Here is a 12947-nt window from a genome sequence, read left to right on the forward strand (position 1 = left end):
GTCTGAAAGGCATTTTTGATCAACCATAGCTTATCCAGTGTGCGTGCGTATTAGCTTTAAGTGTACAAGCTCGCAACTTTAAACCAGCACACAGTTGGCATAACTTTGTTTAGTTGCAGTGCAGAACTGTGGTGTAAAAGAAATCTTTACGATTAATTAACTGTGACAAATTTAATTGCGGTTCATAGTGAAATCGGTTAATCGTTGCATCCCTACTGCCACAAGCAGCTCATTACAAAAGCAGAATTCAGACATTTGAGATGCCCTTTGTATGTCAGCAAAAAATAAAGGATCATGTACATTATGAAATAAAAAAAATAAAAAAACATTTGATTAAAGAGCCCATATTATGGGTTTTTGAAAATTCCCCTCCATGTAGTGTGTAACACAGCTCTAAGTGAAGTGAAGTATCCAGCTAAGGCTTAAATCTGTAAGAATACAGTGTTTAAAACTGTTGATTCATCTATAAAAGAGTCGATTCATAGTGCTTCAAACGAGTCGCCTTGATACCGACTCATTAGGTGTTTCGCCATGACGTACGAACGAAACAAAGTTTTTCACGTGCACGCGCAAACCCGGGAGATTTCAAACCTGAGGCCCCGCCCTCTGACGCAGTAACCCAGACACACACACACACACACACACACACCCACAAACACACGCACACCCACAAACACACGCACACAAACATGCCGGTCGATTGAAGTCACACTGCAGATGGATATATTGAGTCTCTACCCAAAGATGAAACATCAGCATTATAACCAAGCAGTTGGAAACTTCTGGAAGCTACATGCTACAAAGAATACTTCATCTGAGTTTGTTAAAGGAAGGATCAGTAAAGAGTAACTGATGGACGTCAGGATGGGTTTCTTCCTACATTTCTCAAGTGTAAGTACGTGCGGTTAAAGTTGTTGCCTCGTTTACTCTAGCTTGCAAATGTATTTAGTTGTGATTTGTTACTTGTAACCGCGTGTACTGTATCAGGTTAACTGGATATATTATCTTATCGCGTGCAAAGTCACGTTAAAAACGCGACGCGTGCTGTTTGTTTATGGAGCTCCGTGCTAGAGTTCTGCTCCCGCGATTTATTCGGAAATGTATTCCCGCGCCGCAGAAATCTGGCGCGGGGAGAGAGAGGGAGAGAGAGAGAGAGAGAGAGCGAACGAACGAACGAGCTTTGTGTACTTTGTGCTGTGTGTGTGTTTTTATACAGACAGCTTGGCTGTCTGGACTGTATACTGGGTGATATTTGGTTGTGTTCTCCGCTCTAGCGGGACCGGGCGCGGCGGGCAGAAAACGGAGCGGGTTCTCAGGCTAAAACCTGGCGGGTGCGGGCTGAAGCGGGAGCGTTGTCATCCGGAGGTGTGTGTGTGTTTTTGTGTGTGTGTGGTATGGCGAGTACACGACTGTCTCCTTCGTTCGGTTATCCGTGGCACTATCCACTCGCCATAGTGTGGCAGCTAAAGTCCACGCCTACACTATCGAGCGTGTATGAACTGTGATTACTTTTTAAATTGCTGATTAGCTATTGGCCATTTCCCTCTCTGACTGAAGGCAGTCGACCAATCGCGACAGACTGTCATCGGCCCAATCAGCGCAGATTAGCTTCGCGCTAAGGAGGGGTTTGGGAACAAATGAATCACTGGACGATTCATACAGGAGTCGCTGGGATAATTAGATAAAAATAAATGCAGATTATAAGACCATGAAAGTGTTTTTTGACCTTGCATGCATATTAGACTGTTGTTGGAGACCCTTACAACCAAGATATGACCTTATTTCATGTATAATATGGGCTCTTTAAGCTGTTTTAATCTTCCTGTCAGCAGTGGCATAAGCAGTGATGTGAAGGATGAATGCGTGTATTTGGGAAAAATATTATATAATAATATAATTGACATAATTCATTAATATTTTATAATAATATACATTAATATTTTAAATAACATTTTTTTAATTACATTGTAATTATTTTTTTATTAAATTGTAATTCATTTTTAATTAAACTTTAGTAACTGTATTATATGCTTTTGTTATTTACATATTTTGTCACAAATACATAATATACACATACACACTAATAACCCTAAATGAGACAGTATATACATGATAATTTATTCTCATTAGATAGTTGATCCATTTTTCCTGACGTCTTTCTAGGGTGTAAATCTGGTGGGCTACAGCCAGAGATCTACTGTTGACCATGACTGCAAACTGAGCTATTAGTACTTACACCAAATTAAATGTTGTCTGAAAATGATCTAAATGCTAGCATACCTGAGGTATCCCATAATTCCGCATTTCTTTTACAACACTCCAGGTTTTGTTGCTTGTCTTGTAGCCCCATCGGCACAGATGATACCCCAGAGCCCAGTAGATGGGCATAGCAGGCTTTCCTAATGTGAAAAAAAAGTAGATTTGACAGTTTGTTGGTAAACTTCTTATTCATCATGCTTATCAAACAACCCTTGCTCACCTACAACATCCAGATACTGTCCAATCACAGAGCTGGGATCCGGGCCTAAGAAAATGTAAAAGTCGAGGATCCCACCAATCATACGCCAAGTAACAGCTGGTGCAGGCTGCAAAACCACATCTGCATAAAAGATTATTTACATACATTATTACAAAGTCCATGCAGACAGCATACACTTCCAAAAAACATGATCTGGTATCACCAGAGTTTGCTGTATATAGATTTATACAGATATATTTTATATTTTAGGACATGCACCATGGTAATACCACAAAGTGTCATGTTACATAAAAATGTCTATTATTAATCAACCATGACAAACATACTTTTCGTCAGAGCTTGTGCTTGTCCTGGAGTTAAAATTCCATTCCTTTTTTTGCAAAATTCGTTAAAAAAGATATCATCTTCTAGTCAGGATTGATTTCAGTCTGTGTCTAGTAATCTTTTATGATTGTTTGTAATTGCTTGTTTTGTTTATTTTAAACGATCTTTCTATATTTTGATCCCACTTGCTTGTTTACATTAACCATGAAATTATTTATTTTTGTATATAATTATACTATACTATACTATACTATTAGTATTATTAAAGTATTAATTATACTTTACTATTATTTATAGTATGTATACATACTGTATATACATACACACACACACACACATATATACATATATACACACACATATATACACACACACAAACACATATATAATAGGGGATCGCTGGTGTATGTATGTGTATATATATATATATATATATATATATATATATATATATATATATATATATATATATATATATATATATATATATATATATATATATATATATATATATATATATATACCAGCTACCTGCATTAAATATAAAATAGTTTATATATATAATTTATAATTATATATAATAACTATTTTATATTTAATGCAGGTCGCTGGTTCGAGCTCCAGCTGGATCAGTTGGCATTTCTGTGTGGAGCTTGTATTTTCTTCTCGTGTTCGCGTGAGTTTCCTCCGGGTGCTCTGGTTTTCCCCACAAGTCCAAAGACATGCGCTATAGGTGAATTGGGTAAGCTTAATTGTCCGTAGTGTATGTGTGTACACATTACATTTAAGGGCTTAACTAGGTTAATCAGGTAAACTAGGCAGGTTAGGGTAAATAGGCAAGTTATTGTACAGGGTGGGCCATTTATATGGATACACCTTAATAAGATAGGAATGGTTGGTGCTATAAACGTCCTGTTTGTGGCACATTAGTATATGTGAGGGGGCTTGTAAATAACTCATGAAAAAAATTAAGTTACGTTAAAACCAAGCACACCCTTGTTTATTCTTGTGAAATTCCCAATAAGTTAATTAAGATGTATCTATATAAATGGCCCACCCTGTATAACGATGGTTTGTTCTGTAAACTATCAAGTAAAAAAAATAGCTTAAAGGGGCTAATCATTTTGACACTGAAATAGTTCTTAAAAAAATTAATAACTGCTTTTATTCTAGTCGAAATAAAATAAATAAGACTTTCTCCAGAAGAAAAAATATTATCAGACATACTGTGTAAATTTTCTTGCTCTGTTAAACATCATTTGGGAAATATTTAAAAGAGAAAATTCAAAATTCAAAGGGGGGCTAAAAATTCTGACATCAACTGTATGTCCTGGTCCTCCAGACTGAGGGTTGAGCTAACAACCCACCTCATAAAAAAAAAAATAATAAATAAAAAAAAAAGAAAAAAAAAAAGATGTTACCAAAATATTGTCGGCTAAATATTAACTTTGATAAAAAAATGGCCCTGCGTGTAAATAACTAATTACATTTTCCTCAATATATAGAAAATAGTAATAGAATTATAAAAATAATAATAATTTAAATAACTGTTGTGTAAAAATGTTTATTTATATATTTTTATTTTTATTGTTATTATTGATTATCCAACTTTTTAAACATTTTTGCAAAAATGGAAGCTTTAAAAAAAAAAAAAAAAAACCTTAACAACTATCTACCCCTCAACAATCCAAAACTGAATAAATACCCAAATGCACAAACATTTCAGAAGTTGCTTTACTGTAATATTAGTAATAATAGAGGATAAAAGGTGACTGTGAAGTCGGTTTTATGCCAGCTTTAATCTAAATTTCAGCAACTGATTTTAGACCAAAACATCACCTGACATTCACAACCACAAATATTCATGGGAAAAACACCAAATGAACGCACAAAGCACTCTTCTTATTAAGTGTGTATCATAAAGGTTTACAAATTAACACAAATAATCAATTCAATCAGTTCAAAGTTTCATGAGAGCTGATGTAAATCTGATATGATGGTCTTTTGTATTTTTTCTAATGCATGAACTTATCATCTAAGCACACCAATCCTTCATCAGGCAGAATGTTTTGGCAGGTAGCCATTGAAACTAATGTTTACAAGATTAATAATAAATAGAATAATTAATATAATGAATAATAAAATATAGAACTTAATACAATTACATGATTTTCATAAAAATTCAAGATAATAATCTTAACTGGGTGCATTAACACAATAAAACGCAAGACTTATCATACTGTAAACATGACAATAAAATTAGAGTATGTGCACTCATTGCTTGGCTTCAATGCTTGTGAAGAGGTACACTGTTTGCAATGTATGAAACATCACCCCTCCGTACTCAAGCACTTAATTCTCTGAGCACTAACAGTTCATTTGTATAATCAGCACTTCATGGGTGTATTGCCTGTTCTTGTTAAATTACTGAATGCCTCCTCAATTCACAAGTCACTTTGGACAAAAGCATCTGCTGAATAACTGAATGTAAATTTAATGAACCCACCCATTGCATTGCTATTGAGCATGAAAAATCCATGTGCATTTCCATCAGCTTCCATGGAAAGATAAAAAGGGTGGACACCATAGAGGTTGGTGAGCTCCTGAAAGATCCGGGAAGAGAGAAAATTTAGTGCAAGTCGACTTTTTCTACAATGATATAGGTGTATGCTGATTGAATATTTATAAAAAAAAATACTTTCCAAATCTGATTGCATCTTTTTATCTTTTCAATGTTATTATTGTTATTTGTACACTGTAATACAAATTGGTTGTCCTGAATATTTAGGTTAAGAATAAATGCTACAAATAATTTTTAACAGAAGTTCCAGCTGGATTAGATCTTATTCTGAAGTAGACGCTAATTTATTTCCCCCAAATAGCATTCCCAGTTCCTGCATTGCAAACAAATCAGAAGTCCACTACGGTCACCAATAGTTCTCCTAATGGGAAAGGCCGTTTGAACGAACAAAGGTCAAGTTACCATTGGAGGAACATCTCGAGCCCACATGGTGAGAGTGTTCCACTGGACGTCATGCAGAAAGTTGGAGCGATGTTCACCCAGTCCGTAGATGAAACGTGTGGGTAGAGATGAGGACATCTGGAGGAACTGATCCGCGTAGAAGAGAGGAGCGATGGATGTGTTCAGCCTGGCAGCACAGAAACATACATGTTACTTCTGGCATTCATTATAGATCTCCTTGTTGGCCAGTTTTCTGGTGATGGCTTGAAACTACTCTGTGAATTTGAAAGGCAGATCTGTGTATTTGTGTTTGTGTTGTGGACTTACAGTACAGCTCCAGTCTGCGTTCTCTTGACTATTAGTCCAAACGGCTCCTTGATGAAGTCTACAGTGTACGAGGGGTTTGAGGCTCTTTTATGAACCACAGGGACATCTATAGGCACCTCGTACCTCTTTTCAGTCGGGTCTGTTATCTGTATGAGAAACAGGAATATTATGAGAACATAAAAAGTCTGAAAATGTTTTCAAAATTAAGATTAAAGCTGGCGTTTGTCATGTTAAAAGTCAATACTTTGTTGTCTACATAAATTAAAACAAAACACTTAAAAAAAGATTTCACCTTACAAAAGATTTTCACAAGAAATCACCTGATTTAAATTCTACAAGTGAAATTGGTCTTTATAATTATAATGCACAGTTAAAATGGATATTCGTTTTGAAATGTCACATTTAAGCCAAACAAATAAAAAAGACTTAAAAATCATATAAATCATTCTACATCATTCAATCATTCTATAAATCAAGATTTGTGAAAAAAATATATATTTTCAGCTTTAATAATAATAATAATAATAATAATAATAATAAAGGTAATAATAACAACAACAACAATAATAATATTAATAATAATAATAATAATAATAATAATAAAATGGCAAATCAGCATATTAGAAAGACACTGAAAACAGAAGTAATGCCTGTATTTTCCTTTACCATGACAATAATAAACACTTTAAAATGTATAAATAGAAAAAAAAAATGAATTAACTACAATACAATATTACAACATATCTCTTTTTTACTGTATTATTCATAAAATAAATGGATACCCTCTGAGAAATTATTATATTGTCACTGAGACAATCTTCTGAACGGATAATAATATTAATAAATAATTATTATTTAATTATTAACGTCAATAATACAAAGATATATTTTTAATAAGTAAAAATCAATAATTTAGCATTTTAAAACATGAAAAATATATGTTTTTATTTAATAATTAAACTAAAATAAGAGCGAACAAATAAACACAGGAAAAAATATCATATAGTATTTTTGTTAAAAGTAATTATAAATAATTTAAAATAAGTAATAATTACAATTATTTATTTATATATAGTTGAAGTCAGAATTATTATTTCCCTTGTTTATTTTTTCCCCTAATTTCTGTTTAACGGAGAGAAGATATTGTCAAGCATTTCTAAACATGATAGTTTTCATAACTCATTTCTAATAACTGATTTATTTTATCTACAGTACATCATATTTTACTAAATAAGGGTAATTTAAAGAGGTAACTAGGTTAGAGGCAGGTTAGGATAATTAGGCAAGTCAATGCACAATGATGGTTTGTTCTGGAAACAATTGAAAAAAAAAATGCTTAAAGAGGCTATAAATTTTTGACCTTAAAAGGGCTTTTAAAAAATTTAAAATGCTTTTATTCTAGCTGAAATAAAACAAATAAGACTTAATGTGAACAATGCATTGCTTTGGATAGCACTTTATTTACAATAAAACTATATATTAATATGTATGACAAGCCTACAGTAATTAATAACATTTCTGATTCTCACTTTTTTATGCATCAGTGCACAACATGTAAAAACTTTTCTGTATCTAAAGTATGTCCAGTGGTGTAATGTAAAATATTACAAATACTCAAATGACTGTAATGGAGTAGTTTTTCTCGGCAATTGTAATTTACTAAGTCGTTTTAAAAATGTGTACTTTTACATTCTCTTGAGTACATTTTAGTGCAGTATCGGCACTTACTCTACTATTCTCCTTCAACCTGCAGTCACTATTTTATATTTTCTTATCTATGAGGATTGGCTAAAGTACAACAATCAGTCCCTGTGATTCATGTGCAATCAAACCGCACGGCTCAATCGCATCATACAGAACAACCTAAGGACATGAACGCTTCAAAAATGCTGCAAACAGTTTTAAAAGAATTGAAAGTGTCCATGAGGATGTCCAAAACCATCACACACAATGACCTAGAGACTGTTTAGACTGTATGAAGGATGTATGATGCACTACAGAATATTACGTTTTCACACACATGCACAAATTGCATGTACAGTAAATGCATCAGACTTTAAAAGTGTAATGCTCACTACTCTTTTAAAAGGCCAACTTTTTACTCATACTCAGTAATATTTACAAGATACTTTTACTCTACTTGCACTACATTTTTGAGCAGCTAATGGGGCTTTTACTGGAGTACGATTTTTAAGTACTCTATCCACAACTAATAATCTTAATCACAGGAACAACGCTCTGACCTTCACACGCAGCCTGTGGTCCTCCTCAAACAGCACTTCCAGCTGCAGAGCATCGATGTCTTTGGGATAGTATGTCTTCTTATTCCTAAGCAGCTTTCCCACCTTGCCCATCTCCGTATCAACAATAGACATTAGCTCATAGGACGGATAATCAGGAGTGTAAAAACACCATGGCACTCCATTCTGTGCCGAAACATTGCCCCGTGAGCTCTGAATAAAGCAGCAGTTTCTAGCATGGCACATGTCCTCCGTCACCACCACATTTCTTTCAGGATAGCAGTCAAACCTCCACCCTTCAGGCACCTGAGAGCAGGACTCCGGCTGCAGCCCTGTTCCGTTTTGGCTTTTGGGTGAAGGGGGCCTATGGGATTCTGTAGAGGGTGGATTGTGGATCCAAAATAAGGTCCCGAGCAGCCAGACGGCAGAGAGGACAACAATGAGCCCCCCGAGGGTCAGCAGGGCGGCAGTGATGGAGCAGCGAGGGCTCTGGGGCAGCAGGGGCAGCTCTGGGTCCCCCTCTTTTAGATCTGCGTCTGTCGACTCGTCATTATCCAATAATGCAGCTCCGGAGAAGTGAACCTCCTCGGGGGTGAGTCTCTCGTAGGACACCATTTCAAATGCCTGCAGATAAAGATAAGAGAAGGTGAGGTTTTTTATTTTTTGTTGTTTTTGTCTCGCTTTGACTTTTTATATCGAAGGTTTTAATTGGAATTACAGTAATTATAGCGTGACCGCAAAGCCTTAGTTGGGGACTAGTTTGTTTGGGTTTGATTCTAGAAGTTCGATTCTGTAAAGAGATTCTGTATTTTGTGTAGGAATCAATAAAACTGTTAATCGCTAAGAAAAGAGAAAGTGTTTGCTAAAACTGCGTCCTTATTATGCATTATGCATGTTATTCTGTGCATGTTATTCTGTGATCATTTCCTCATCCTTTACTTGTTTTAAACCTTAGTGAGTTTCTTTCTATAGTTACAAACAAAATAAGATATTTTAAAATATGTTGGAAATGGGTAACCATTGACTTCCATAGTATGTAAAATATATTATTTTGTTTATTACCCTCAAGTAGCAAAATATTTTGAATACAAAAGAAGATATTTTGTAAAATGTTAGAAGTGGGTAACCATTGACTTCCACAGTATGCTATGGTAGACAATGGTTACTCGTTTCCAACATTTTTCAAAATATCTTCTTTTGTTTATTACCCTCAAGTGGTATGATATTTTCAATACATAAGAACAGATTTTGAAAAATGTTGAAATTGGGCAACCACTGTCTTCCAGAGCATACTATGGAAGACAATGGTTACCCATTTCCAACATTTCCGTGATTACCCATGTCCAGCATTATCTAGATATTTTGAAAATATTTTGAAAAATTTTGAAAACGAGTTACCATTGACTTCCACTGTATGCTATGAAAGACAATGGTTACCCGTTTCCAACATTTTTCAAAATATCTTCTTTTGTATTCAAAATATCTTACTACTTGAGGGCAATATAAAAAGTAAACTTTTATTTTGGGGTGAACTATCCTTTTAAACTGAACAAACAATGGATAATGCTTTTAAACTCTTAATTAATTAATTAATTAATTAATTAAATGATATAAATATATATATATATATATATATATATATATATATATATATATATATATATATATATATATATATATATATATATATATATATATATATATATATATATACAACAGTTCTTTCTGGTTCTGAAATCTAATTGGCTGATAGCCATGCAATATTCTGCAATATCAGAATTCCTACAGCCTCTTTACCCTTTGTGTATTACTCCGCCCACATACAGCCAGCAAAAAGCAGACACTACAGATCTAAAGTTTAAAAGATGCACACTCAACTGTTTAACTGTCAGCTTATGATTTGAATCCGGAAGAAAGTAGTTCCTCATACAAAAGGGTTTTTGAGACGCTCTATGTTTGATTTTGTTTTTATATACACAATTATGCCGTCAAACTGTTGTATAAACGCAATATCACACTTGTAGCAGTGCGATATGACTGTATATCAGCACTGGTGGGGGGCACTAAGCTACTCGTGTGATATTGCTCATATATATATATATATATATATATATATATATATATATATATATATATATATATATATATATATATATATATATACACACACACACACACACATATATATATATATATATATATATATATATATATATATATATATATATTCTTAATATTTTAATATTTAGTCATTTGTTTACTATTAATTTGCTGACACTTTTCCTTTACTAAACCAACATTTTTATAAAGATAAATAAAACACAAGAGCATTAAAGGGACAAATAAATCAATAAAACTGGGATTAGAATGATTAAGTTTTTCATAAATTAATTAGCAAAAAAATGCGACTGTGCCAAGATTCAAATAAAGAATCCAAAATAATTTAATTGAATAAACAAATGAATGAATAATGGAAGCAGATAAATACAAATTAAACAAATAAATAATAAAAAGTTATAAAAATAATTAAACAAATATGTGAATGGGTAAATATAGTATTACATAAAGAAATAGATTGTTTTTTTACAATGTAACTTATTACAGAGATATAAATATTTTGTAAATAATATTTTAGAATGAATATGTAATATTTATTTTGATGGGTCTTTAATTTTTCAGGATGGGGGTTCCTCAAACTTGGATGACCAAATTGGGCACTCTGACATGTCTGTAATTTGTTAAAATATGTTATATATGCCTCAATTTGTTATTAAAACCTTTTTAGGTATTGACAATGTGTGTTGTATGATGCCGAAATGTCCTACTTAACAGTGATTATACTTCTATATCTGAAGCTAGCAAATAAAATAAAAAAATATTTGCATTTTCTTTATTTTATTTGCATGCAACATCATTAAAATCATTTACAGACTTGATAACCAAATCATTTAATTAATGAGAAATCTTTTCAGGTATCAGCAGTTCTTCAGTCTCTGCAAGAAACCACAGTGACGGCACCATAAATCAGGGACTTTCTTAAGTAACTTTTTTCAACTGCAACTATAGGAAAGAAGAACTACAAAGGGAAGTGGCTACTGGAGGAAGCAGTCCTATTGGAGAGAAAATAAATCAGATTTGATACCGTACCTCTTCTACGGAGAGATTCATGCTATTTGCTCCTTATTTCCAAAATGAAAAAAATCAAGCATGCAAAGATAGTTACATTTTTAATGATAAAACGTGTTATAAGAGTAAAATAACCAAGCTGGTTTTATATTCAGATAGTCAGACATTCCCCTTAATAATATCATTTCAGAAAAGTATTCTTTGTTAATTCTAAATAGGCAAAAAAATCATACTAGCAGCCAGTGATTATCAAAACACAGCATTGTTTACAGTCAGTTAGATAGTACTAATCTTGTTTTTAAGTTGATAAAACCAAACCAAACCAACCTACTTGTGTACAACTGTTGGCCAAGGCTGGTGCTCACAACGTTTAAGACAAAAGCACGAATGTTCAGCAACAGCATAGAAGCTAAATATTTGATTGACAGGCCATATCTCATTTCAGTTTTTAGATAATGCAGAGACCAGAGTCCAACAAACAAGTTAAACTACACAATCCATACAAACACACGCCGTGCTTCCTAAATACCCCGGTATAGGAATATTCTCATGTTAGAATAATCACAAAACCTCTGCAGCACATTGATGAAAATATTATTTTAATTTCCAATCTTCAGAAAAAAAGACCGTGCCAAGCCAGACACCATTACATGACACAAAGAAAGAAAGGCACAAAAATGTTTGTATTAACAATGTAAATGCATTTCTCATGTGTGGCTAAAAAATATATATGCTAACGCTAACGTGTATTGGCTTTCCACTTATTTATTTTTAATGAATGGCGCATTGCATACATTTTTCCAGGCACATCACACATCATATATCTGTTGCACAAAATGAACAAGACTGAGCCTTACATGAAACATTCAGCAGCACACACAACATATTAAATGCATACTTACTTCTTATGCAGAAAAAATATCTGATGCTATATGGTTTTGGTGTCTAACAGGCTACATTACATCGGCAAACATGCTCTGGTCAAGCGCGCTGGTAAATGTTACGGATATTTCATGTCTTATGAAGTTGCTGTTGTTGTGCGTGTCCTACGGTAGCGATAAGAATCTGATTCACTTAGTAAATCGGCTCTTTAAGACAGATCATTACAGTGAACCGGTTCACTGGTTCAATCTGGTCCTCGCAAAAAAAAAGCTTCAGCGGAATTTTTGATGATTTGTTTTTTTTGTTTGTGTGTGGTAAAGTGATGTAAATTGCATTTTCTCACCCATATCTCAGTTTTGACTCTTTATGTAGATTGTATCACTTTGCGAATTGATTTGAATGAAGCCTCGCAAAGAGCCGGTTAAAAATAATGATTTCTTCTCTGCTTTCTTTACTTTCTCTCCAGTTATTTCATTACTGCCATCTACTGGTCTGGAAACAATTTATTTTATTGGATTGATTTGTTTGAGAACCTAAAAACGAAATAGGAAAACTTAATATTCAAATAATTTGAAAAAAATAAATAAATAAAAATAAATAAAATAGA

General features: G+C 33.3%; 1 protein-coding gene across 25 annotated transcripts in view; it reads right to left on the minus strand.

Annotated features, from left to right (window-relative positions):
* The window catches only part of gaa2 (alpha glucosidase 2), a 36583-nt gene extending 23846 nt beyond the window's left edge, over positions 1-12737 (minus strand). For 10 of the 25 annotated variants that reach the window (XR_012405455.1, XR_012405454.1, XR_012405451.1 and 7 more), the window contains exons 1-7: positions 12684-12737; positions 8336-8956; positions 6093-6238; positions 5787-5952; positions 5310-5406; positions 2480-2599; positions 2281-2399 (exon numbers count right to left, since the gene is read on the minus strand). Coding sequence is in view for 7 of the 25 variants with exons in the window: in XM_068220999.2 (XP_068077100.2) it covers positions 2281-2399; positions 2480-2599; positions 5310-5406; positions 5787-5952; positions 6093-6238; positions 8336-8947 (1260 nt within the window). In the remaining 18 variants the exon portion in view is untranslated. Of the gene's footprint in view, positions 1-2280; positions 2400-2479; positions 2600-5309; positions 5407-5786; positions 5953-6092; positions 6239-8335; positions 8957-11479; positions 11521-11789; positions 12033-12360; positions 12526-12683 lie in introns of those variants that run through there. The other 15 variants (XR_012405453.1, XR_012405452.1, XR_012405444.1 and 12 more) reach the window with 6 other exon arrangements.
* Positions 12738-12947: the final 210 nt, after the last annotated feature.

Source organism: Danio rerio, chromosome 1 (genome assembly GCF_049306965.1).
Source record: "Danio rerio strain Tuebingen ecotype United States chromosome 1, GRCz12tu, whole genome shotgun sequence".
Lineage (NCBI taxonomy): Eukaryota > Metazoa > Chordata > Actinopteri > Cypriniformes > Danionidae > Danio > Danio rerio.